The 26,265-nt window shown below is 39.4% G+C and overlaps 4 protein-coding genes across 7 annotated transcripts in view; 1 reads left to right on the top strand and 3 right to left on the bottom strand.

Moving 5' to 3' along the window:
* LOC125801199 (zinc finger protein 271-like) overlaps window positions 1-26,265 on the bottom strand; it is an 883,173-nt gene that overhangs the window by 18,286 nt on the left and 838,622 nt on the right. The window lies entirely within an intron of this gene.
* The window catches only part of LOC111190863 (zinc finger protein ZFP2-like), a 671,215-nt gene that overhangs the window by 334,062 nt on the left and 310,888 nt on the right, over window positions 1-26,265 (bottom strand). The window lies entirely within an intron of this gene.
* On the bottom strand, window positions 5,635-9,473 carry LOC125801179 (zinc finger protein 271-like). Its single transcript, XM_049477465.1, has 2 exons — window positions 9,419-9,473; window positions 5,635-7,771 (listed from the first exon to the last, which is right to left on the bottom strand). Exon 2 carries the CDS (start codon window positions 7,623-7,625, stop codon window positions 6,150-6,152), a length of 1,476 nt encoding a protein of 491 aa, XP_049333422.1. The 5' UTR covers window positions 7,626-7,771; window positions 9,419-9,473; the 3' UTR covers window positions 5,635-6,149.
* LOC125801492 (zinc finger protein 3-like) lies at window positions 19,517-26,058 on the top strand. Of its 2 annotated transcripts, none has more exons than XM_049478274.1 (2): window positions 19,517-19,566; window positions 23,862-26,058. In XM_049478274.1, the coding sequence occupies exon 2, from the start codon at window positions 23,996-23,998 to the stop codon at window positions 24,746-24,748; it is 753 nt and encodes a 250-aa protein (XP_049334231.1). In that variant the 5' UTR covers window positions 19,517-19,566; window positions 23,862-23,995; the 3' UTR covers window positions 24,749-26,058. The 2 variants fall into 2 exon arrangements, with proteins under 2 accessions (XP_049334231.1, XP_049334232.1); XM_049478275.1 differs by lacking the exon at window positions 19,517-19,566 and adding an exon at window positions 20,504-20,524.

The following is a 26,265-nucleotide window of genomic DNA, read 5'->3' as shown; positions in this document are numbered from 1 at the left end:
ATTAACAAAGGAAGATTAAGCATTACTTTACTTTATTTTTTACTTTATTACATATTTTTTTCTGCATGTATAGTTAAAATTATTTCTGTATCTTATTCTGTATTATATGTATATGTAGTGTTAATTTTCCACTAACTTGTATATTTCACTTTGTAGTTTATGTCAGTTTTATTTGTATTATCTGTTTTATCTCACAGTTGTAAAATCTAAAGGTGCTATATATATATATATATATATATATTGTGGCGACCGCCAAAAAGCTGTAAGTAAACCACTGACTTTTGTGTGTGCAGCAGAGTGCAGGGAGGGAGGGGCTGCGTGTGTGTGTGTTTCTACGAGGCACCGCCCCCCCCTCTTCCCCCTTATTCTCTGCTATTATTTACTGAAATGTAGTCGTTATTAATAGTAGAAGTGCCTGTTCAGGTTGTTATGTGTTGTATTTACTGTGGGGATTGTGTTGGGGAAATATTGGATGGTCACCGTTAGGGTGAACCCCACTCCGTAGATAGGGCTGGCTCAGTTTAATGTTTGTGAGTAGTTGGGATAGATACCTCCATGTGCTTGTAAGCGCTATAAGTGAGAGTTCTGTTTCCCCAAATAAAGAGCTGTGTTTCTGATACTCTGTCTTTTGACTATGGCTTCTTCACGCTCGTCACACTGGTGTCAGAAGTGGGATGTTGCTTCAGAGATTGACGAGCTGGAGAAGAAGGTTCGGGAGCTCCAGATAGGAGGACCGCGACAAGAGCGCAGCCTCAGCCCGGGGAGGATGGGTACCGAGCGTTACGCCTACCCATTCCCACCTGACAGGGCTAGCCGGCCACGCCATCGGCCGGCTGAAAAGGAGGCGGCAGTCCGGGAGTGCAGCCTCAGCCGGGGTAGGATGGGTACCGAGCGCCACGCCTACCCATACCTTCCTGACGGGGCGAGCCGGCCACGCCACAGGCCGGCTAAAGAAGAGGCAGGAGCCCGGTTGGACGACGGCGGCCGAGGGCGGGAAGACGGCGAGCAGTGGCGCCATCGTGTCGACGATCGTGCCCACGCAGCGAGAGTAGAGGGAATTAAGCTGCCGCGTTACGATGGAGAGGCGGCTTGGGAACCCTACGAAGCGCAGCTGGGAGTGGTGGCGCGACACTTTGGTTGGACACCGAGGATGATTGCCACTCGGCTGTGCCTCGCGTTGGAGGGCCGGGCACTGCAAGCGCTCGTTGATGTGCCGGAGGAGCTCCACGGCGAGCTAGACGCGCTCAAGGCTGCACTGCGGCAGCGGTTTGGACAAGCGCCGGCAGTGACTGTGGTGAGACAGAGGCTACGAGAGCGGCGGCGAAAGAAAGGAGAGAAGATCGGGGTATTGGCTGCCGAGCTGCGCACAATGGTGAGGCAGGCATACCCCGAGTTTCCAGCGCAAGTGCGAGAAGAGCTGGCGCTGGAGGCATTTTTAAATGCCATCACGCCAGAAAGTCTGCAGCGTCACGTGCGGCTGAGCATGGCGGCTTCACTCGATCAAGCGACGAGAGAGGCAGAACGGGCGGAGCTTATTTTGAGCGAGCACTGGCCGCCCCGCTGCTTCCAGGCGGAGGTGGCGATGGAGGAGGAAGAGGCCGTAGCATGCAGAGTCGACACAGCGAGGACTCCAGCGAAAACTACGCTGGACAATCTGCGCTGCTGGCGGTGTCGACGAAAAGGACATAAGGCGAGTGTGTGCCGCGCAGCCGAACCAGCGGGAAACGACGACGGGACCCCCCAGTGAGGGGCGGGGGGCCCCCGCAAGCCGAGACCCTCAGCACGCAGCTCGTCGTGGGCCGACTTGGGAATAGGAGCGGATTATGGCTTCGTTGTGTCGTCGAAGGGGTGCCAGTCACGGCGTTGGTGGACACCGGCTCTACAGTGACGCTTATCAGACCAGGAGTACTGCGGGGGGTGAGCGGCACATCCGTGGAGGGGTGGGAGCAGACCGACGCGAAACTTAGGTCGGTGACTGGCAATCTGATAACCATGGCGGGAAAAAAACTGTTGAGTGTGACTGTGGGAAAACTGGTGCGGGAGCACGAGTTTTGGCTGGCCCCCATTAAGGACGCCTGCATTTTGGGTCTGGACTTTTTGAGAGCACTTGGGGCGGTGCTTGACGTCACCAAAGCGGTGTTGTGTGTGGGCGGGACGCGCGTCCCCTTGGCGAGGCAGGACCAGAGTGCATCAATGGGCGAGTCTGAGGGCCTGGTTGCAGCTGCAGGCACGTCCGGCGGGGAGCAAGGGAATACCGGACTGTTAAACTTGGGAGGAAAATGTGACTGTGAGTGAGGGACAACCGTGTCCCGTATCGTTAAGGACTGTGGGAAGAGCTCGGAGGGTGCCTGGGCATTTGAGAGACTATGTGTTGGAGTAATTTGTTTGGTTTGTTATTTTCTTGTTGCTGTTGGGTCGCCGGGACGTCTGACCCTTGAGAAGGGGGCTATGTGGCGACCGCCAAAAAGCTGTAAGTAAACCACTGACTTTTGTGTGTGCAGCAGAGTGCAGGGAGGGAGGGGCTGCGTGTGTGTGTGTTTCTACGAGGCACCGCCCCCCCCTCTTCCCCCTTATTCTCTGCTATTATTTACTGAAATGTAGTCGTTATTAATAGTAGAAGTGCCTGTTCAGGTTGTTATGTGTTGTATTTACTGTGGGGATTGTGTTGGGGAAATATTGGATGGTCACCGTTAGGGTGAACCCCACTCCGTAGATAGGGCTGGCTCAGTTTAATGTTTGTGAGTAGTTGGGATAGATACCTCCATGTGCTTGTAAGCGCTATAAGTGAGAGTTCTGTTTCCCCAAATAAAGAGCTGTGTTTCTGATACTCTGTCTTTTGACTATGGCTTCTTCACGCTCGTCACAATATATATATATATATATATATATATATATATATATATATACCGTATTTTTTGGACTATAAGGCGCACTTAAAAACTTTTAATTTTCACAAAAATTGACAGTGCGTCTTATAATACGGTGCGCCTTTTGTATGGATTTTACTCGTCAGGTTGTAAGGAGCAGTAAACACACACTCCGTGCAGCGTTATAGAGAGTTTCAGTGCTATACAGAGTCCAGAGCCGTGCAGCTCCGAGGCTGAGCAGCAATAGCATTAGCTAGATGCTAACCGCTAAGCTAGCTAGCTTATTCACTGAGATCAGTATTATCTAAATTTTACTCGTCAGGTTGTAAGGAGCAGTAAACACACACTCCGTGCAGCGTTATACAGAGTTTCAGTGCTATACAGAGTCCAGAGCCGTGCAGCTCCGAGGCTGGAGCAGCAAATAGCATTAGCTAGCTTATTCACTGTTCAGAGATCAGTATTATCTAAATTTTACCCGTCAGGTGTAAGGAGCAGTAAACACACACTCCGTGCAGAGCCGTGCCGCTCCGAGGCTGGAGCAGCAAATAGCATTAGCTAGCTTATTCACTGTTCAGAGATCAGTATTATCTAAATTTTACCCGTCAGGTGTAAGGAGCAGTAAACACACACTCCGTGCAGAGCAGCAATAGCATTAGCTAGATGCTAACCGCTTAGCTAGCTAGCTTTTTCACTGTTCAGAGATCAGTATTTTCTAAATTTAGCACTTTTAATACTGCTGGAGCAGTATTATTAGAGTTAGATGCTAATCGCTAAGCGTTCACCGTTCAGAGGTGAGTTATCGGCCTGTAAGTCTGTGCTGCTTTGCCTGGCTAGCATTAGCTAGATGCTAAGCGCTAACTCTCTCAGAGGTGAGTTTTATCAGCCTGTAATCTGCTTGTTTACAGTGTTAAAACAAGCTACGGGGGACGAATCGCTAGCTAATATCTCACTGTCTTACCAGAACACGCAGGATTACTCAGTGTAACGCTGTCGTTTAAGTTTGGGTTAACTTTACTAGTTTAGGTGACTAGCTAGCGTGCTAGCGGATAGCTATGCTAACGCTGGTGCAGCAAGCCTTAGTGGACATCTGGAAATCTAAGCTTACTGTAAATAAACTGAAGCACGTTACTCACCCAAATAAACAGTTTTCAGGAGAGGAATCTGTGTAGATTAATATCCAGCACTCGTTTGACTTTGAAAGAGCTAGATTTATATATACTGAGACGCTCCACCGGCAAGCGACCACCCCCGGTGGGGGAAGGGAAACATGGCGCCACCCCTGTTCACTTTGATATAGGCACCCTTTCTAGTGTCACTTAACGCGCCTTATAATGCGATGCGCCCTATGTATGGAAAAATAGCAGAAAATAGGCGTTCTTTGATAGTGCGTCTTATAATACGGTGCGCCTTATAGTCCGAAAAATACGGTATATATATATATATATATATATATATATATATATATATATATATATATATATATATATATATATATATATATATTAGCCGGGGCTACATGAGGAATATGCGAGAGTGGCGTATCCCATACTGAGATACTGAATGAATGCTTGAAAGAGAATACAAATTACATTTAAGAAAAAAAATATGCAAGAAATAAAAAATAAATAAATACCGGCCGTAAAACACTGTTAAACTGCTTTGTTTGTACATTTAGCTAGGCTAACTACCAATAATAATGGTCAGTAAAACATCCTGCTACCAATAATAATGTTCAGTAAATCAGCAAACTGCATATTTGAACATTTAGCTAGCTAGCAAACAATAATAATAGTCATTAAAACAGCAAATGCTACATTTGTACATTTAGCTAGGCTAGCTAACAATAACAATAGACAGTAAAGCAGGAAATGCTTTGTTTATACATTTGGTCAGTAAAATAGCAAATCCTGTATCGTGGCACGAGATCTCACGAGATTAAGACGTGACGATATTTCTCGTCAAGCTTAAACCTCTCACAGTTTAGTGTGGACTTTTTAAGATACAACACTGGCAACTGGCAACACAGTAGCAGCGAGTTTGGTGGTTGAGCAGTGAGCAGAAGAGGAAAATTCGGGGAATTTGCATAGAACAGAGGTCACGGGCGGACCGTGGTCCGGGTCCGGACCCAAACCTATTGAGAAGGATTTAATTGTATACACGCTTTGCGGCGTAGTTAATCACAGACCAATCACGTGTGAGGTAATATCACCAACCACTCTCTTCAGTCAATCAGATCTGTGCAGACGTGAAAAAAATAAATAAACACACCGCTCCTCACGCGGGATCGAACCCGTGTTGTCAGGGTCGCGGTCCCGCTGCTCCGGCTGTTGAATTGGGACATGGCCGTGAAAAAACGCCTTTATAAGGAGATAGTGAGCCTGGGCGAGAATGGGCGGAAAAACGAGAACGGACGAAAACTAAAGTCACGCCGAGTGCGACAGAGAGACAGGCGAGGAATTTTGTATAACTGGATCATTCTGAATTCTAATTAAATACTCCTGGCATAGAAGATGCTTCTGCTACTTTTAACAGAGTGACAGACGGTAACAGAGTGACCAACAAGACTGTACTGTGCTTAAAACATGTTCTGTCTCTGTTTGCACTTCAAGCATAGTCTTAATATGACTGGTTATGCATAGCTACATTACAAGAGATTTAGGAGAAAAAAAACACAAACCATAGTCTTAATATAACTGGATATGACAATCTCAGGCCTATAGGTTTCATGTCAAACATGTGTTGAGAAAACACAATGAGACTGGAGAACTGCAATATAAAAGCCGTTTATTAAAACACACATGGGTAAATATAGAGGTGAAGTAATACAAAGATAATAGTTTGTACTGGATAAAAACAATTAAGAAACTACATTATTTGGATATTCTTAGTAACTTTGGAGATTAAAAAAAACATAAGCAACATTTAATATTCAATAAGGAAAAGATAAGAGAGTATAAAACTTGAGTAATACAACACAACCAAATATCCCTCTATATCCCTCTATAGTAACAGATTTTTAATTGGACTGAACCATAGACAAACAAGAACACCAGCAGAGGGAGTGAATGAGCCTGTAACCTTACTGCGCAACAGTAACTAACCTAAAAACTGAGCTCTGTCTCACAAAGAATGTCCTGGAATATTCAAACTTACAAGACATACAAACATAACATGGAATTCTATACACATCATCCCTGGATAAGAATAGTTTTGCTGAACCTGTAAAATCCATTGTTAAATACAGTTCATATTTGTTTCTGGTGGAATTTATGATTTGCGCTTTTAATTGCCATGGGACAAATTTGGGACATTTTTCTCTCCTGTGTGAATGCGCTGATGCCGTTTGACAGTCTCCAGTTGATTAAAGCTCTTCCCACAGTCTGAGCAGTAATAAGGTTTCTCTCCTGTGTGAATGCGCTGGTGTTTTTTGAGATTACTCTGTTGATTAAAACTCTTCCCACAGTCTGAGCAGTAATACGGTTTCTCTCCTGTGTGAATGCGCTGATGCCGTTTGACAGTCTCCAGTTGATTAAAGCTCTTCCCACAGTCTGAGCAGTAATAAGGTTTCTCTCCTGTGTGAATGCGCTGGTGTTTTTTGAGAGTACTCTGTTGATTAAAGCTCTTCCTACAGTCTGAGCAGTGATATGGTTTCTCTCCTGTGTGAATGCGCTGATGTTGTTTGAGATCACTCTGGGTAGTAAAACTCTTCCCACAGTCTGAGCAGTGATACGGTTTCTCTCCTGTGTGAATGCGCTGGTGATTTTTGAGAGTACTCTGTCGATTAAAACTCCCCCCACAGTCTGAGCAGTGATATGGTTTCTCTCCTGTGTGAATGCGCTGGTGTTTTTTGAGAGCACTCTGTGTAGTATAACTCTTCCCACAGTCTGAGCAGTGATGCGGTTTCTCTCCTGTGTGAATGCGCTGGTGTATTTTGAGAGCACTCTGTGTAGTATAACTCTTCCCACAGTCTGAGCAGTGATGCGGTTTCTCTCCTGTGTGAATGCGCTGATGCCGTTTGACAGTCTCCAGTCGATTAAAGCTCTTCCCACAGTCTGAGCAGTGATATGGTTTCTCTCCTGTGTGAATGCGCTGGTGTTTTTTGAGAGCACTCTGTGTAGTAAAACTCTTCCTACAGTCTGAGCAGTGATATGGTTTCTCTCCTGTGTGAATGCGCTGGTGTTTTTTGAGATCACTCTGTTTAGTAAAACTCTTCCCACAGTCTGAGCAGTGATACGGTTTCTCTCCTGTGTGAATGCGCTGGTGACTTTTGAGATTACTCTGTTGATTAAAAATCTTCCCACAGTCTGAGCAGTAATATGGTTTCACTCCTGTGTGAATGCGCTGGTGTCGTTGGAGATGACTCTGGGTAGTAAAAATCTTCCCACAGTCTGAGCAGTGATACGGTTTCTCTCCTGTGTGAATGCGCTGGTGTATTTGGAGAGTACTCTGTTGATTAAAACTCTTCCCACAGTCTGAGCAGTGAAACGGTTTCACTCCTGTGTGAATGCGCTGGTGTCGTTGGAGATGACTCTGTTGATTAAAACTCCCCCCACAGTCTGAGCAGTGATACGGTTTCTCTCCTGTGTGAATGCGCTGGTGTATTTTGAGATTACTCTGTTGATTAAAACTCTTCCCACAGTCTGAGCAGTAATACGGTTTCTCTCCTGTGTGAATGCGCTGGTGTATTTTGAGATCACTCTGTTTAGTAAAACTCTTGACAGAGTGCTGATGTTTCTCCATGTCGGGACTTGGCTTCATTTGTCTTTTAAATGTAGCAAACAATTTCTGCGTGTTCTGGAGATTCTTCAGGAAGGCTTCTGCTTTACCTCTTTCAGCAGTTTAACTTTGCTCTTAGTTAAATATCCTGGTTGTTGGTGAAGAATTTCAGGAAAATATTTTAATTTCTGGAAAACACAAAGAAAAATGCCATTGAATATTAAAATAAAAGCAGGTCAATTAACTAAAGAGATTCTAAGTCATCCTAAGTGAGTGATGTTACCCTTTAATCTGAAGCTTTGAGGTTCGAATCACATTGCCGATGCTTGATTCATTCTACATTGATCACGACAGATGATGTCCAAAGCTTTTTCCTTTAAACCAATTTATAAAAGTTTCCACACATTAACCAAATACATTAATCCAAATCAATGCTTCACAAACCTGATTTTTTCATTTTAACAACTCCTGATAACAGTTCATTATTTTCCACCACACTGGCTTTAGGCTAACAGTGATATGCGCTCCTGAGCTCAAGATGTGTTTTTTGGAAATCCGATAGATCCGATAACCCGACCGGGGCAGAAATAATTAATTATTAGGCAAAATATGCTTCAATACCCGCTAAAAATGCACAGAAGAGTGACTAGAACTGATATAAGACCTCATTTTGCCAGTAATTTTTCTCAAAAATCCTTATATTTGCTTAAAACAGCACTTTTTCACGGAGCTGCATTCAAGTTCCTCTGGAGCTACGGGGGGCGCGGAGGGATAATTAATAAAAAAAACCATGCAGTTGCCTTGTTGGTGCAGGGAATTGTAGTAATAAATATAAATTTATGTAGTAATCAAAATAAAATCACAGCAAAATAATGACCTTTTTACTGTTACAACACATCAACCAACCTCCAACAGGAGTGTAAAACATAAGAGTCTCTTTTGTTTACTAAAGGTTAACACAATTATAACAATTTGTAAGAATTCATATTATTTGATGTAGTTCTTTTTCAATTATTTTTGTAGTCTTTTTAACCTCTTACATAAATGTTTGTGTATTTTTGTCAAGTTGCTCAAAGTGTGATTCTTATTATTATTATTATTATTATTATTATCAAATTCATGTTTTTGTTATTATTATTATTATCATCATTATTAAAGTATCAGCAAAAGAGCAGCTGGAGACTGTATTCCACAGTAATGGTTTAACTGGGATTTCTTAAAAACAGCGGGGCTAAAGATGTTGTAATTTGCTAATATTTGTGTTTGTTATTACAGTGAAATAGCAAGTTTTCTGTTAAATCAGTAAGCTAATAAATGGTACTTGTGAAATTCCTCTTCTTGCCTGAACTTTTCCTCACTATAATCACTAAATCTTTCATTCTTACATTTAATATTTTACAAGTGGACTTTTATTTTGACGGGAGAGTCACATGACTTACCAGCAACTTACCAGTGGAACCGGATTAAGTAAAGGAAAATTAACTAAACTAAACTAAACTAAATTAGTGTAACTAAGAAATGTGTAGAGACTGATCACACAATTTCCACAGAACTGATTTATCTCAGGTGTGTATTAGTGATGTGGGGGAGGGGGGGCAGGAGTGTGAGGTTCCGTTATCCTGTGTATGATCTGTAAAGCCCCCCCCCATCCCCAGCTCCGCGACCCCCTACTGCAGACTGCTGAGCAGAGCTAGGAGAAGATCCAGTGCTGGTGGTGTAAATGCTGCACATGCTGAAGGTGGTGAAGGTGGTGTTGATGTGGGTGTAGGAGTGAATGTAGAACAGCGTGATGGAGAGAGAGAGAGAGAGAGAGAGAGAGAGAAACTTCTCCGTACCTTCTGTAGTTCAGCTGATCCCTCTCTTCCTCCTCTCCAGCTACAGACCCCGGAAGCTCAGCGTCATCCGGGTTGTGTAGAGCCCCGCCCCCTCCCCCGCTATATCACAGTATACCCCACCACCGCTAGAGGGAGCCCGCGAGGGAGTCCTCAATGCATGGAGCTGAATGGAGCTAAACAGCTAAAACTCTCATTTAAAACACTGTATAACTACTTCTCTGGAGTTTTCCTTTAATTTTACAAAGTAGAACAAAATATTTCACTAAAATAGGAAAGAAAACATACCTCTATATTTCCATTTTCTAAAACTAATGTTTTTTATTCAGTAGATTTACTAGCATTACTGCTACTGTTACTGGAGTTGCACACAGAACATGTTTAAAACGATTAAAACTGCAGTTTAAAAGCTTTAATAATTATCTCTGCATCCATGAAACAGTTATAGTTGTTCTGAGGAAATTAGTACAATTTTTATTTTTTTGCTAAAAATAATTGTTTATACATTTTTATACATTCCAGACTCTGTCAAGTGGCTTGAGATTCAGAGCAGATTCTGAAGTGGGTTTTTTTTCTCTATAGAGATTCTCTGATTGCTCCTGTACAACTCCAACAAATATCACTTAGTAATTACTACGGAAAGATCAGTGCCGTTGTTAGAGCACCGATTGTGACATTGATTTTAGTAGAAACTTTTTTAAAATCTAAATTTCATTTAAAATATTATGGTTACATTTTATTTACATTTACCTTCTTGATGTCTTGCAGGTTCTTGAAAAGGAGATCGTACTGCAGCAGATCTTGTTTGTTGCTCACCTTGTCTAAAGTTTTACTATTTACGTATTCTGAAAGCTTTTCATAAATTGAGGTCATTCACAGCTCCTCCCTGTAAAATCAGTCTATGACATCACAATGGACCATCCTGATTTCTGTATAGAAGGGTACTTCCCACTGGTAAAACAATTTCAAACTTTATATGCAAATATAACCTAATTAAACTAATTAATTGTAAAATAAAGAAGGATTTGTTTAAGAGTTGATTTGTTAATAGGATGGTAAAAACAAGTTAGATAGATAGATAGATAGATAGATAGATAGATAGATAGATAGATAGATAGATAGATAGATAGATAGATAGATAGATAGATAGATAGATACTTTATTTATCCCGAAGGAAATTTAGGCATCCAGCAGCAACAACACAATACAATAAGAAACAGGTTCAAACATAAATTAAAACAGAAGAATAGAGAAAAAGAAGAAGAAAAAATATATATACATAAGGCTATACAAAAACGTACTATACAAGGTAAGATACATATCTGTAAACAGAGCAGTGCAGTAGATGTTGCTGATGTTCATTAAATAATTAACAGAGCAAAGTGCAGTGTGCAGTGACATTGATTATGAAAGTGGCTGATGTGACATAGAAATATAATATATTATATGCATCTGTAACAAATATAGTTCTAAAAGGAGATTGTGAATATGTGAATACCCAATCATGAGTAAAGTGTACTTGAACGTAAGCGAGGTTGGGGAAGTGTTAATGTAAATAATTAAGTGGTGGAGTAATAAAGTCCATGTGGTGTGCCTGGATTAAACTCAGTCGTCAGCAGCATCCCGTCCCCGATGGGAGGAGTTAAAGAGTCTGATGGCTCTCGGAATTAAGGATTTACAGAGTCTGTCTGTTGTGCAGCTCTGTGGCAGCAGTCTGCCACTGAACACACTCCTCTGCTTCATGATGGTGGTGTGAAGTGGGTGACTATCATTGTTCATGATAGAAAGCAGTTTATCCAAAGTCCTTCTCTCAGCTATTGTAACCAGAGAGTCCAGTTCCATTCCAACCACTGCCCCGGCCCTCCTGACCAGCTTGTCCAACCGTGATGCATCTCTCCTCTTCATGTTGCCTCCCCAGCACACCACAGCGTAGAAGAGAATGCTGGCCACGATTGATTGGTAGAACTTCTGCAGAAGCTTCTTACAGACGTTAAAGGACCGCAGTCTCCTCAGGAAATAGAGCCGGCTCTGTCCCTTCCTGTACAGGGTGTCTGTATTTGTTGACCAGTCCAGTTTGTTGTCCAGCTGCAGACCAAGGTACTTGTAGGTCTTTACTGTCTCCACATCAACCCCCTTGATGGAGACTGGCTGCAAGGGTAGTCCAGACCTACGAAAGTCAACCACCATCTCCTTGGTCTTGGATATGTTTAACTGCAGTTGGTTCAGTCGGCACCAAGCAACAAAGTCATCCACCTGTCTCCTGTACTCCTCTTCCTGACCACCCTTCACACACCCAACGATGGCAGTGTCATCCGAGAATTTCTGCAGATGGCACATCTCAGAGTTGTACTGGAAGTCTGAGGTGTAGAGAGTGAAGAGGAAGGGGGAGAGCACAGTCCCCTGTGGTGCTCCAGTGCTACTGACCACAGTCTCCGATGTGCCGTCAGTGAGCCTCACATACTGTGGCCTGCAGGTGAGGTAGTCTGTGATCCAAGACACCAGGTGAGGATCCACATGCATCTTCACCAGCTTGTTTCTGAGAAGTGGAGGCTGGATGGTGTTAAAAGCACTGGAGAAATCAAAAAACATGATTCTCACAGCACTACTGCCCTTGTCCAGATGAGAGTAGGTTCAGTGGAGGAGGTAGATGATGGCATCCTCAACACCAATCTTCTTGCGATATGCAAACTGGAGAGGGTCCAGTGCATGCTGTACCTGGGGTCTGAGGAGTGGGAGAAGCAGTCGTTCCATGGTCTTCATAATGTGGGAGGACAAAGCTACTGGCCTGAAGTCATTGAGCTCACTGGGACGAGGTTTCTTGGGAACAGGGACCAGGCATGAGGTTTTCCACAGCGTTGGAACCCTCCCCAACTGCAGGCTCATGTTGAAGATGTTCGACAGGGGTAATCCAAGTTCAAAGGCGCAAGCCTTCAGAAGTCTCAGGCTCACCTCGTCAGGTCCAGCTGATTTCCCTGAGCGGAGTCTCCTCAGCGCCCCTGTGACCTGGTCTGCAGAGAGGTGGAGGGTGGAGGTGGGGGGTGGCAGACTGGATGTGCTGACAGTCTGTGGGAGGGAGACCTGAGGTAGGGAGGTGTCCAGTGGGGCAGAGGCTGAGGTTGCTGAGATAGCAGGACAGACAGAAGCAGGTGAAGATGAAACAGGGCAATCAAACCGGTTATAGAAGAGATTGAGTTTGTTCGCTCTCTCCACACCACCAGCTGTTGCATTATCACTCTTTGGCTTGCACCCTGTGATTGTCCTCATACCGTCCCAGACCTCCTTCATGTTGTTAACAGTTGGGGCATCACTTGAAGTTTACCATCAACAGTGAGGACCAAGTCCATCTGTTACGACTTTATTACATACAGTGTTACAAAGGTTTTATCAATTTGGTGCAAGTTTTTAACAGTGTTAATTTGCATTGTACATTTTGTCAGTATAAAAAAAATGTTTGAATATCCATGGTGAGCATCACAAAGTGAAGCATTGATTATTTAATACAAGGAGTAAGGGCTTCTCTTTGGGGTGGTCAAAATGGTACTATTGATAAATTAAGTGAAAACTCACCTTATTCAGTTCATTTTCAGTAATCAAATTTTATTATTCAATTTTAAATTAAATATGGACTACATTATTTCCAATAGAACTAAGCACATTAAGAATCACTTGTTAACATAGGATTTCTTGGTGTAAAACACTCTTACATACTGAAATAATCCTGAAGACTTCTTAGTTCTAATGGATCTTTGTATTGAAAAAAGTGTTGAAAAGAAATGCCAACATTGCTACTTTAACAATAGTGCTGACCTTTAAGTAAAATTTGATAAGTGCTATTTGTTGGGGTAGTTTTACGTGACTCAAGCAACCAGATGTCTTTGTCTATATTTCTACACAGAACCTGATATAATCTGGCAACAGTAGTCTCCAACATCAGTAACTTCTTCCTTTAATATGTACAAAAAATTGTGTAAAAGTTGGATAATGTTTTGTAGCAGAATGAAAATGCTTGCTGAATGTATTTTGGAAACGTTAAAAAAGTTTTTATCATTCAATAAAAAATAAACTCTTAAACAAATCCATTTTATTTTACAAATAATTAGTTTAAAAATGATTTTTGCATATGAATTTCAAACGCTTTTACAAGTGTGACGTACCCTTCCATACAGAAATCAGGATGGTCCATTGTGATGTCAGAGAGTTATTTTACAGGGAGGAGCTGTGAATGACCTCACTTTATGTAAATCTTTAAGAATACATAAATAGAAAGACTTTAGACAAGGAGAGCAACAAACAAGATCTGCTGCAGTACGATCTCCTTTTCAAGAATCTGCAGGACATCAAGAAGGTAAATGTAAAGAAAATGTAACAATAATATTTTAAACGAAACTTAGATTAACAAAAGTTTCTACTGGAATCAATGTCACAATCGGTGCTCTAACAACAGCACTGATCTTTCCATAGTAATTAGTAAATGCTGTTTGTTGGAGTTGTACAGGAGCAATCAGAGAATCTCTATAGAGGAAAAACTCATTTCAGAATCTGCTCTGAATCTCAAGCCACTTGACAGAGTCTGGAATGTATAAAAACGTATAAACAATTATTTTTAGCAAAAAAATTAAAATTGCACTTATTTCCTCAGAACAACTATAACTGTTTCATGAAAGCAGTGATAATTATTAAAGCTTATAAACTGCAGTTTTAATCATTTTAAACATGTTCTGTGTGTAACTCCAGCATCAGTAGCAGTAATGCTAGTAAATCTACTGAATAAAAAAACATTAGTTTTAGAAAATGGAAATAAACGGTTTTGTTTTCTTTCCTATTTTAGTGAAATACTTTGTTCTACTTTGTAAAATTAAAGGAAAACCCCAGAGAAGTAGTTCTACAGTGTTTTAAATGAGAGTTTTAGCTGTTTAGCTCCATTCAGCTCCATGCATTGAGGACTCCCTCGCGGGCTCCCTCTAGCGGTGTTGGGGTATAATGGTATATAGCGGGGGGGGGGGGGCGGGGCTCTACATAACGAGGATAACGGAGCCTCACACTCCTGCCCTCCCTCCCCCACATCACTAATCCACATCTGAGATACATCTGAACTAAATCTAAGATACATCTGAACTAATTCTGAGATAAACCAGTTCTGTGGAAATTCCTTATTAAGTTTGTGTAATATGTCTCTATTTCTCAGTTACTCTAGTGTAGTTTAGTTTAGTTTCAAAATGTCCTTCTTCTAAATTGAACAGCAAGTTCACCACAACAGTTGCTGGAAAGTCATGTGACTTTCCCGCTTGTAAAATATTAAATGTAAGAACTGAAGATTCAGTGATTTTAGTGATTATAGCGAGGGGACGTTCAGGTAAGAAGTGTAATTTCACTAAGTAACGTTAATTGGCTTACTTATTTAACAGATAGTAATAGTAAACATAACTGTAAGCAAATTAAAATATCTTTAGCCCCGCTGTTTTTAAGAAATCCTAGTTAAACCATTACTGTGGAATATAGTCTCCAGCTGCTCCTTAGCTGATACTTTAATAATAATAATATTATTAATAATAATAATAATAAAAATAATAATTTGCCATCAAACTGCCGGCGCTCAGAGGAAGCTCCCTTCAGGTGGGTAGATGGCGCTCTCTCCCCACAACACTAAATCGTGATATCTGCGACACGAGTCGCTGCGCTTTCATCTGAGTGCGCTGTGATGCTACTTGGCGATGCTACAAAGAGTCAGTGGCTGACTTCACATGTACTGGAGGAAGCATGTTAGTCTTCACCCTCCTGGTGTGTTGGGGCATCACTAGTGAAAGGGCTGAGTAACTGGCTTTGTAAATTGTGGAAAAAATTATTTCTAATTTCTGAAAATTATAAGTAAAATAGTAAAAATAAAACTCACCTCTATCACATTCTGTACTAAATACATATGTTTAGGACCCTGTACGTTTTATTCTCTGTACATTTTCCTCCTGAACATCACTGGATCCTCTCAATTACAAGATCATTTAAGTGTCGTAATTAGAATAATGCTAAAGTTTAGCTAATGCTACAGCGCACTGAACTGACCTCACAGCACAGCAGCACAGAATGTGAGGGGACTATCAGAGATATGACACAGGCTGTAGAGCTCCGGTCAGATCATGATTTGGATTATTATTATTCTTCACAGAGGATCATTCAAAGTATCTAAATATCTCACAGACTTTCTGCTCACAGACTTTGACACTTGGCTGTGATACAGTGTTTCGAACCAATGCATGTCGTTTTTTTGACACATGCCTCAAAGCTTCAGATTAAAGGGTATCATCACTATTTCTTTCTCTCTTCAGCTTCCAGTGAGACCACAACAGAATCAAGAGTGTCTGAGCAGTGGGTAGTCCTTATAAAGGTACTAAACAGGTGTCAGGTGCCTTAATATTGCAAGTGGAAAAAGGTGGCCTCCCTCTAGTGGCTGGAGGACCACCAGCGCCCCCACCCCTTACACTTTGGGCTTAAAATGGGATAAAAGTACAGAAGCCTTTATGGTAATATGAAGATGTCCCAGAAGTTTTGTTAATACAGTGTAACTGATTTCGGCAGTTCCCTTCAGTAAACTGACCTGCTTTTATTTGAATATTCAATGGAATCTCTTTTTGTGTTTTCCAGAAATGAAAATATTCGCCTGAAATTCATCACCAACAACCAGGATATTTAACTAAGAGCAATGTTAAACTGCTAAAAGAGGTGAAGCACAAGCCGTCCAGAAGAATCTCCAGAACACACAGAAATTGTTTGATACATTTAACAGACAAATGAAGCCAAGTCCCGAAATGGAGAAACATCAGAACTCTGTCAAGAGTTTTACTAAACAGAGTACTCTCACAAAACACCAGCGCATTCACACAGGAGAGAAACCGTATCACTGCTCAGACTGTGGGAAGAGTTTTGCTACACAGAGTGATCTTAAAAAACACCAGCGCATTCACACAGGCGAGAAAACGTATTACTGCTTAGACTGTGGGAAGGGTTTTATTACACTGAGTCATCTCAAACAGCATCAGCGCATTCACACAGGAGAGAAACCATATCACTGCTCAGACTGTGAGAAGAGTTTTAATATACAGAGTAATTTAAAAAAACACCAGTGCATTCACACAGGAGAGAAACCGTATCACTGCTCAGAGTGTGGGAAGAGTTTTAATCGACGGAGTCATCTCCAACGACACCAGCGCATTCACACAGGAGAGAAAATTATTTCAAATTTGTTCGAAGGCAATTAAAAGTGCAAATCATAAGAGAGGCCAACAAAATCCTTTCCAGAGGTTAAATAAAATGCTCCAGCCGTAGTTCCCATACTGAAATAAACCCATTCCAGGTTTGTGTAGCACAGTAAGGTTGCAGGCTCATTCATTCCCTCTGCTGGTGTTCTTGTTTGTCTATGGTTCAGTCGCTCTGATTAAAAATTTGTTACCTTAGAGTGATATAGATAGGTATTTGGTTGTTGTATTACTCACGTTTTATACTCTCTTTCTTATTAGATATCGTATGTTGCTTAAGGTTTTTTTAATCTACAAAAAAACTAAAAATATCCAATCCATTTAGTTCGTTGATTGTTTTTATCCAGTAGTAAATATTATCTTTGTATTGCTTTATATTTACTCATCTGTGTGTTTTAATAAAAGGCTTTTATATTGCAGATCTGCATCTCATTGTGTTTTCTCAACATATGTTTGACATGAAACCTATAGGCCTAAGTCGCCCAACAGAGAAATCCAGTGTGAAATAGATTTTTTTAATTGTTCAGTCTCAAAAGGGTTACCTCTAATGGTAGAGTAGCATGTGTGTTGAACTTGTATTCATATTAGGGTTACCATCCGTCCCTTGAAATACAGAACCTTCTTTTATTTGGCAACTAAATATCGCGTCCCATACTGAACCAATAAGGCGATTTGTTCCGTATTCCCAGAAATGTCCAATCCACATGTCTGTCACACACACACATCAACTCTAAATCCCTCCTCCCTCCGCCCCGCTCCTCTGTGCTGCTGCAGCGGTTACCTACAAACACACCCCTTATTTGATTGATTGTTAATTTTTCATACAGTAGTATAAGCCAATTCTTATACATATATATATATGTATGTGATGTATACATATATATATAGATGTATATGTATATAATTAATTTTACATTTACTTATTCGGAGATCACTGGACACTGTATTTCTCACCATTTTTTTTCATTTTAACACAAAATACGCAGAAATCTGTAAACAAAAATGTCATCTAAGAATTTTTTTCTCAGTTTAAAAATGTGTTTGTACAGATTTTTGTGTATTTTGTGTCAAAATAGTTATATTTCTGAGGAATACAGTGTCCAGTGATCATTACATAAAATATAAAAAGTGGGGTTTAATTATTTGGATGACCTAACTTCCTTTCAACTCATAAGAAAGGCACCATGTTCAGTAAAGTAAAAATGACCCAATGGCTAAAAGAGTGTCCGTATAGTTATGCACAAAGAAAGTTACATCCTCAATTTATTTAGTTTAGGTTTTAAATGTTTGTTGTAGCACACAACAACTCATATTGAATTAACTAAACTTCATTAGAGAAAGTGTTTATTTTTATTTATGACGTTTTACTGACTTTCATTATTGGTAGCTAGCTAGCCAAATGTAGCATTTGCTGTTTTTCTGACCATTATTATTGGTAGGTAGCCAAGCTAAATATCCAAACACAGCATTTACTGTTTTAATAACTTTTATTGGTAGCTATCCTAGCTAAATATACAAACAAAGCATTTCCTGTTTTACTGACTTTTATTATGGGTAGCTAGCTAAATGTCCTAACCACAGAGAAAGAATTTCCTCTTTTACTGACTTTTATTATTGGTAGCTATCCTAGCTAAATGTATGAATGTAGTATTTGCTGTTTTACTGACCATTATTATTGGTAGCTAGCTAAATGTCCTAACCACAGAGAAAGAATTTCCTTTTTTACTGACTTTTATTATTGGTAGCTATCCTAGCTAAATGTACGAATGTAGCATTTGCTGTTATTCTGATCATTATTATTGGTAGTTAGCCTAGCTAAATGTACAAACAAAGCATTTGCTTTTTTACTGATCAATGTAAAAGTTTTTCATGTCTTGTTTTATTTTATTTCTTGCATATTTGTTTTCTGAGATGTAATTTGTTTTTTTTGCCTGTGTAATTTTTTTTATTTTATTGGTAGTTTTGTAATGTAAATAATGTAATTATTTTTCGTGATTTTTTTTTGTTTTCTGACATTTGTTTTGCACTTCTTGGTCCAACTTTCAGAGGAGGATCAACAAGAGTATCCTACCCAGGAATTCTTTTAGGAATATTGGAGTGAGATCACTGTGGCCACGCCCATATCACACATATATTTTTTTATTAAGTAATTATTTTATTCATTTATTTATTGAGTGTTTAATAAACTGGGTAGAAAGAATACAACTTCATAAAATCCTGAACCTTACATGACAGTAGAGAATACATTATCACGACATAAGTAAATAAAAAACAAATAAATAACGAGTCTGAAATTTATAAATTTGTATATACAATTTCCAGTATAAAAAGTATCAAACATTTATAAACTAAACTGGAACTACATATATAACGCATGTTCTTATACTTATAAATGTTTGATACTTTCTATGCCGACAATATTCATTTCTTAACACAGAATAACAATAACTGCTTCAGCACTGCAGAGATATTTATTATATAATTTAATTATTAAATTAAGATTTTAAACTGCAGTTTTAACCCTTTTAAATGAGCTCTGTGTGTAACTCCAGCATCAGTAGCAGTAATGCTAGTAAATTTACTGAATAAAAAACATGTATTTTAGAAAATGGAAATATAGAGGTACGTTTTCTGTCCTATTTTAATGAAATACTTTGTTCTACTTTGTAAAATTAAAGGAAAACCCCAGAGAAGTAGTTATACAGTGTTTTAAATGAGAGTTTTAGCTGTTTAGCTCCATTCAGCTCCATGCTTTGAGGACTCCCTCGCGGGCTCCCTCTAGCGGTGATAGGGTATAATGTGATATAGCGGGAGAGGGGGCGGGGCTCTACATAACCCGGATGAGGCTGAGCTTCCGGAGTTTGTAGCGCCGGAGTAAGAGCCGGATCAGCTGAACCTCAGAAGGTACGGAGAAGTTTCTCTCTCTCTATCTCTGTTCTACATTCACTCCTACACCAACACCACCTTCAGCACGTGCAGCATTTACACCACCAGCACTGGATCTCAGGAGGGGGGTTTGAGTAGGGGGTCGCGGAGCTTGGGATAGGGGGGCTTTACAGATCATACACAGGATAACGGAGCCTCACACTCCTGCCCTCCCTCCCCCACATCACTAACACACACCTGAGATAAACCTGAACTAAATCTGAGATAAAACTGAACAAAACCTGAACTAAATCTGAGATAAATCTGAACTAAATCTGAGATAAATGTGGGTTAAATATGATCTGGATCAGTCATTAAATCAGGGTCTCCAAACGCACAGTGGTCCAGTCTCAGCATGGATCTACTTCTGGGTTCAGACTGATAGCGGATCAGAACCAGAACAGATCCTCCAGTTCTTGAGTTCTTCAGTCTGAATGTGGAACAGATCCGCTGAGCCTTTACTCCTTATTCTGCGTGGTGATCAGGGGGCGTGTGTTGGAATGTCTGGTGCAGCAGCATCTCCGTGACTTTCCCGTCAAAATAAAAGCCTGCCTGTTAAATATTACATTTAAAAAGAAATAATTAGTTTTAGAAATTATTGTAGTGAGGTAAGGGTCAGGTAAGACTCCGTTAAGTGGAATTTCACTTTGCCACTAGTGTTTTTATAATAATTATTAGCTTAATGATTTAACAGAAAACTCACTATTTTACTGTAATAATAAACATAATTAAAAAATCATGTTTAAATGTTCACAGTATCTTTAGCTAAACTGTTTTATTAAACAGCCCCTTAACTGATACATGTAATAATAATAATAATAATTATTATTATTATTATTATTATTACTGCTGTTTAGTGGTGAACTGCAGTTACGCTACGTTTGGTCTTTCTGAGCCACCGTACCTCAGCAGCGGTCTGTGTGTTTCTGTGCTGCGGGTAGGTGCTGAGCTCCGTGTTTTATGAGTAAATAGTGGTTAAAAACATGTTTAAAGTTAAAAATACTGCTATTAATTCGAGTATAAGGCAGATTAAAAAGTGTTTTTGTAGAGAATTCACTGATTTAGGTAATAAGAGTTTATGAGCTTATTTCTCTCTTCTGTTAGAAGTTAAGTGAGACTAACACGAGGCTCAGTTTTCCCTCCACTGTCTGTACCAGCAGAATACAGTGTTGCCAACTCCTCAGTAAGGAAAGTAGCTATTGGCTGTCCTAAAAGTCGCTATAAGTCGCTAAATGACGCCATCGCCTAATTTGCATAATACATGTTTTTGAAGCTGTAAAGGATTAGGGTTGTGGGAGAGAAAAAAGTGTGTAAAAAACACCATAAATGTGTTAGAAATGTTACATATGAAAAACTTCTGTTGCTTTTTAAATAGGTCACTTTTTTTTACAATAACTTCATTTTTTTTACGTGAATTGTATAAATTAGTTTTTTGCCATGTTCTTAAATGTTATTATAAGAGCAGCAGTTAGTCGGAACTGTTATTCTACATTTTTTTTTAGTTTATTTATTTATTTATTTGCGTTTTCTTAAGTTTTCTTTATTTTTAAACCTATCATAGACAAATTATTCAATGGTTCAATAGATATTTAGCTTTTTATAAAGAGGCAGACACTGTGGAGGAGGTGAGTGACAGGCTGTGTGGTGAATGAGGTGATTGAATGACTGAGACTGTGTGAGTTAAATTAAGGGATTTCTGTTCGTGTCACACTGAAGACACAGTTATATTTATACTTCTGCTCTGTAAATACAGAGCGGGGTCAGTCAGCGGCGGCTGTGGGCACGCGCAGTTTATTTACAGTGTGTTGGTGGAGCGGTGTGTGTGTGCTCTGACAGTCAGACTGCACTGTGAGTGGTGTGGGCGGGGCTAACGGCAGCGCCCGCTGCAGCGCGAGGACAGTAACTGAAGAGCGCGTGTTCATCTCAGAGAAATCTTACATCTTACAAAAAAAGTCGCTAGAGGGTCTGAAAAGTCGCTTTATATAGTGACAAAGTCGCTAAGTTGGCAACTGAATATCAGCTAATCCTATTATTATTATTATTATTATTAGAGAGATTTTTGTTTATTCATTTAGCAGTATATCAGATAGTCCTATTATTTTTTTTACTAATTATAATTATTTTTGATTTATTTATTCAGCTCTGTCTTAACTGCAGCTGCCACTCAGGTAAAAAGAAAAAAAGTACATGTTGTTTTCCAGTTATCACATTGTGTTTAAGTGTTCCTTTAATTTTTTTTGCATATATATAATCACTAATTATAATGGTATTATTTGCCATCCAGATGCACTTGAACTCCATATAAGAAATTTAGGTGAAATCAAAATAAAGGTAAATATAGTTTTGAACCGTTTGTAGTTTGATTTTTAGTAGGTAAAAATATTTTGTTTTAGGTAATATCGCCATCTCTATGTGAAATGCTGAAAAACACTTCATGGGTTTAAATAGTCATATCGCTTTTCAAATCTACAGTCTTTTATTTACTAAATGTGTAGCTACATTTCCAAGTCAACCAATAAGAAGTTATGATATTTAAGGTGGAATTGAAAATTCAGGGAAAATGTTAATTCATTAGCTAGGCTGAGCTAACGTAAAAAGACTAAAAAACATGATACATATTGTTCAGATAGCTGGTTTACAGGCTTGATGAAATTGTGGGTAACGTTAGCTTCTGTAAAACTGCAGCAGGTCTCGGAGCTTCTGCTGCTCTCTGGCTCCGGAGATGAAGTTGGGAAATTACAGATAAAGATATTTATAAGATAAAATGAGACACCTTTATTGTAAGCAAAAAGGGAAGTCAATATAGTACAGTATTAATTATATGGATTAGTGTATTTCAGTGTAAAGTGAGATACTAAAGTAGTAGTCCAACATGGTATTCAGTAGTGGACAGCAGCAGAGTTTTGCTACATATATTTTGCGGCTGCAGCCTGCTGACAGTCTACTGCAGAACGAGCTAAACTCCATATTATAATGTCTATGGATTTAGAATGAGACAAAAGTACAGAAGCTTTTATGGTAATATAAAGGTGTCCCAGTATTTCCCATATATATATGTGACCTCTCATACTCCGTCCCGCCCCAAGGATAGACACCACATGGTTTGGATGATGGGTATTTTTATTCTGCAACGAGTTCAGCATTCACATAACACATCAGATCAGTTTCTGGTCAGCTTAGCCAGCTACACAGCAGGGATATCTCAGACTGCTCGTTTTTTTTTGTATGTACAGTTTTGACATTTTTCTTGCCCATGGTACATAAAAATAGAAAAAAACAGTGATCGTATAGTAAATATTAATTAAGCAGCTAAACATTTATAATGGTATCTATTTACGTAATTATATTATTGTTATAATTATTATGAAGTATTATATTATAACGGTATTCTCATAATTAGTATACATTATATTAATCTAACTAAGTTAACTTTATCCTTACAAAATAATGACTAAGACAAAATAAAATAAAATAAAAACATTCTTATAAAATTATACTACAGTTGCACAAATCACATCATCCATTTTATAGTTTTTCACAGTAGAAACATTGAAAAAAGAGATACAATACTGCCACCAGATATAACACACCTAGCAAAGCTAGGCTCATGGCTAAAGCACATTTTTTTAATTCCTCAAATATTTAACTTATTAATATAACCAAAGGAATAACACGAATTATATATTTAAACCCACCTGCAACGAGTTCAGCATTCACATAACACATCAGATCAGTTTCTGGTCAGCTTAGCCAGCCTAAACAGAGTTAGCTATTGTTAGCAACAGAGACATGTGGCCTGTTAGCTAAATCAGCTAGCTTAATTAGCTAGCTAATTGGCACACAAAAATGACTTAATCCATGTAACTAACACATGCACATTCATTATATAGTCGTTTAGAGCTGTTAAGTATTAAAATATACTAGCACTGAGTACTTATTTTATTATTTTAGTGATTTTTACTGGAGCTCTGTAGAGAGCCAACTCACCCACAGCAGGGATATCTCAGACTGCTGGGGGTCTCCCAGCATGCACTCATTTTATACTAAAAACTGGCAGCCTTTGACCAGCAGGTGGTGCTGAACTCATTTGCAGTAATTTATATATTATTAACTATTTATATATACTTTTAACACTGTTACATATATATATATATATATATATATATATATATATATATATATATATATATATATATATATATATCTTAATTTCAGTTACTTAACAAGCTTTTATTTTAATACACTAAATTATTTCTTCTTTTTTTTCTTTTCAGAAATGAAAATATTATAGGATTTCTACTGAAATCTATGAAAGAGGTGAAGCACAAGCCATCCTGAAGAATCTCCAGAACACACAGAAATTGTTTGATACATTTAACAGACAGAGGAAACAGAGAAAAGTCCCGACATGGAGGAACATCAGCACTCTGTCAATAGTTTTACTAAACAGAGTGATCTCAAAAAACACCAGCGCATTCACACAGGAGAGAAACCGTATCACTGCTCAGACTGTGGAAAGAGTTTTAATCATCAGAGTAATCTCAATAAACACCAGCGCATTCACACAGGAGAGAAACCGTATCACTGCTCAGACTGTGGGAAGAGTTTTACTCAACATAATACTCTCAAAATGCATCAGCGCATTCACACAGGAGAGAAACCGTATCACTGCTCAGACTGTGGGAAGAGGTTTACTCTCGAGAGTACTCTCAAAAAACACCAGCGCATTCACACAGGAGAGAAACCGTATTACTGCTCAGACTGTGGGAAGAGTTTTACTCTACAGAGTACTCTCAAAAAACACCAGCGCATTCACACAGGAGAGAAACCGTATTACTGCTCAGACTGTTGGAAGAGTTTTAATCGACAGTGTACTCTCAAAAAACACCAGCGCATTCACACAGGAGAGAAACCGTATTACTGCTCAGACTGTTGGAAGAGTTTTAATCGACAGAGTACTCTCAAAATACATCAGCGCATTCACACAGGAGAGAAACCGTATCACTGCTCAGATTGTGGGAAGAGTTTTACTGAACAGAGTAGTCTCAAAATCCACCAGCGCATTCACACAGGAGAGAAACCATATTACTGTTCAGACTGTGGGAAGAGTTTTACTCATCAGAGTAATCTCAAAAAACACCAGCGCATTCACACAAGATAGAAACTGTATCAGTGCTCAGACTTTGGGAAGTGTTTTACTCAACAGTGTAATCTCAAACTGCACCAGTGCATTTACCAATGCCTTTTTATTGGTTCAGAAAAAAATATTCTTATCCAGGGATGATATTTATAGAATTCCACGTTATGTTTTCATGTATGTTTAAATACCTACATTTGTTCATGCCCTCAGAGATCTCCACCACTTAGTTAAACATGTGTTGTAGTATAATACGTTTTAAACACAGTGTAGTGGAATAAACAGAGGTTTTCTGCATCGCTTGGACACACACACACACACACTACCCCCACTTTATGGTCTATAAGGAACTTCAACCCCCAGAACACTCTAAAAGCCTTGGAGTAATCTTTTTCAAACAGCCTTAAATTTCAAAATGACATTTCCTGACTATTTCTTCACTCAGCCTCGCTCAAGAGCCCTGAATGCAAGTTTAGGGTAAACATTTTTAAATTCTTTTGACATTCCTACAGACGCTGTCAGTCGTAAACCTGGATTTAGGACCGTTAATGTTTAAACATCTGGAACTGTGCACAATTGTGGTTTTGCCAACAGCACCATCACCAGGACAAGGACGGGACTGCCGGACTTGAGAGAGTGTTCAAGACTTAATGAATGCATTGGAAATTGTAAATTCACCAAATATCATACCAATTAAGGGGTTTGTGCTTAGTTATTTCTGCAATCACTTAGAAATAAGATTCATGAAGTTAGGAGAAATGTTCTAAGCTTGGAATTCCATTTTTAACATTGCAGACCACAAGTCAGTGGGCTTATAAGCGACTCTTTTTCACCAACCTCTCCCACGGTCGTAAATTCCGGCCAGCAGCTTTGTCTAAACATTCACTGCAGAGGGAATGTAATTTTTCACTAAGAATTACTTAAAATATAGATTGACTATATAAAAAAAGGTGTTTTACAGATATTTACCAAATGCCACTTCTGGTATATGTGTTTGGATATGTCCTGATTAAATTTTCCTATTGAAGTCTGAATCAGCAAGATTTAACTAGCATTTGATAATTTAGCTATATTTGGTTATTAGTGGTTTAACCATGTTGTATCTTTTAAGTGATTTAATTGGGTTTAAATAATAACATGACTCTTGATCTCTTTTTGACAAGGTACCATCCATTGTTGTATTTCTAAGATTATCTTGTAATTGTAAGATTGTTGTTTCCTGAATTTATCCTCACAAACTGGTATGCTGAAGACTGTATTTTGATCCACTGTTTAATTGAGTTTTCTTTTGGTTTGGTCTATTAGTAAAATAAAAAAATCTCTCACTAGCTGAAGCATGGTGACCATGTGGGGGTGTTTTATGGCCCTTTGTGAACAGATCATCTTCCTCGCCAAAGTTTGAAATTGCTCCTAAACCAATTAAAGCACAGACACTTGGGCCACAGAGCCAATCATAGCTTAAGGTCCAAAGCAGGTTTAAGCTACAGACTCAGTCAGTTATGGGCAGAGAGTTTTGGAGTCAGTTGAGGAGAGAAGTGCAG

This window comes from Astyanax mexicanus, chromosome 4 (genome assembly GCF_023375975.1).
Source record: "Astyanax mexicanus isolate ESR-SI-001 chromosome 4, AstMex3_surface, whole genome shotgun sequence".
NCBI lineage: Eukaryota > Metazoa > Chordata > Actinopteri > Characiformes > Acestrorhamphidae > Astyanax > Astyanax mexicanus.
This window is presented reverse-complemented; position numbering and strand designations above follow the sequence as displayed.

Excerpts from the sequence above, each read along its gene's own strand:
- LOC125801492 (XM_049478274.1), top strand. The coding sequence starts at position 23,996 with ATGGAGGAACATCAGCACTCTGTCAATAGTTTTACTAAACAGAGTGAT.
- LOC125801179 (XM_049477465.1), bottom strand. The coding sequence starts at position 7,625 with ATGAAGCCAAGTCCCGACATGGAGAAACATCAGCACTCTGTCAAGAGT.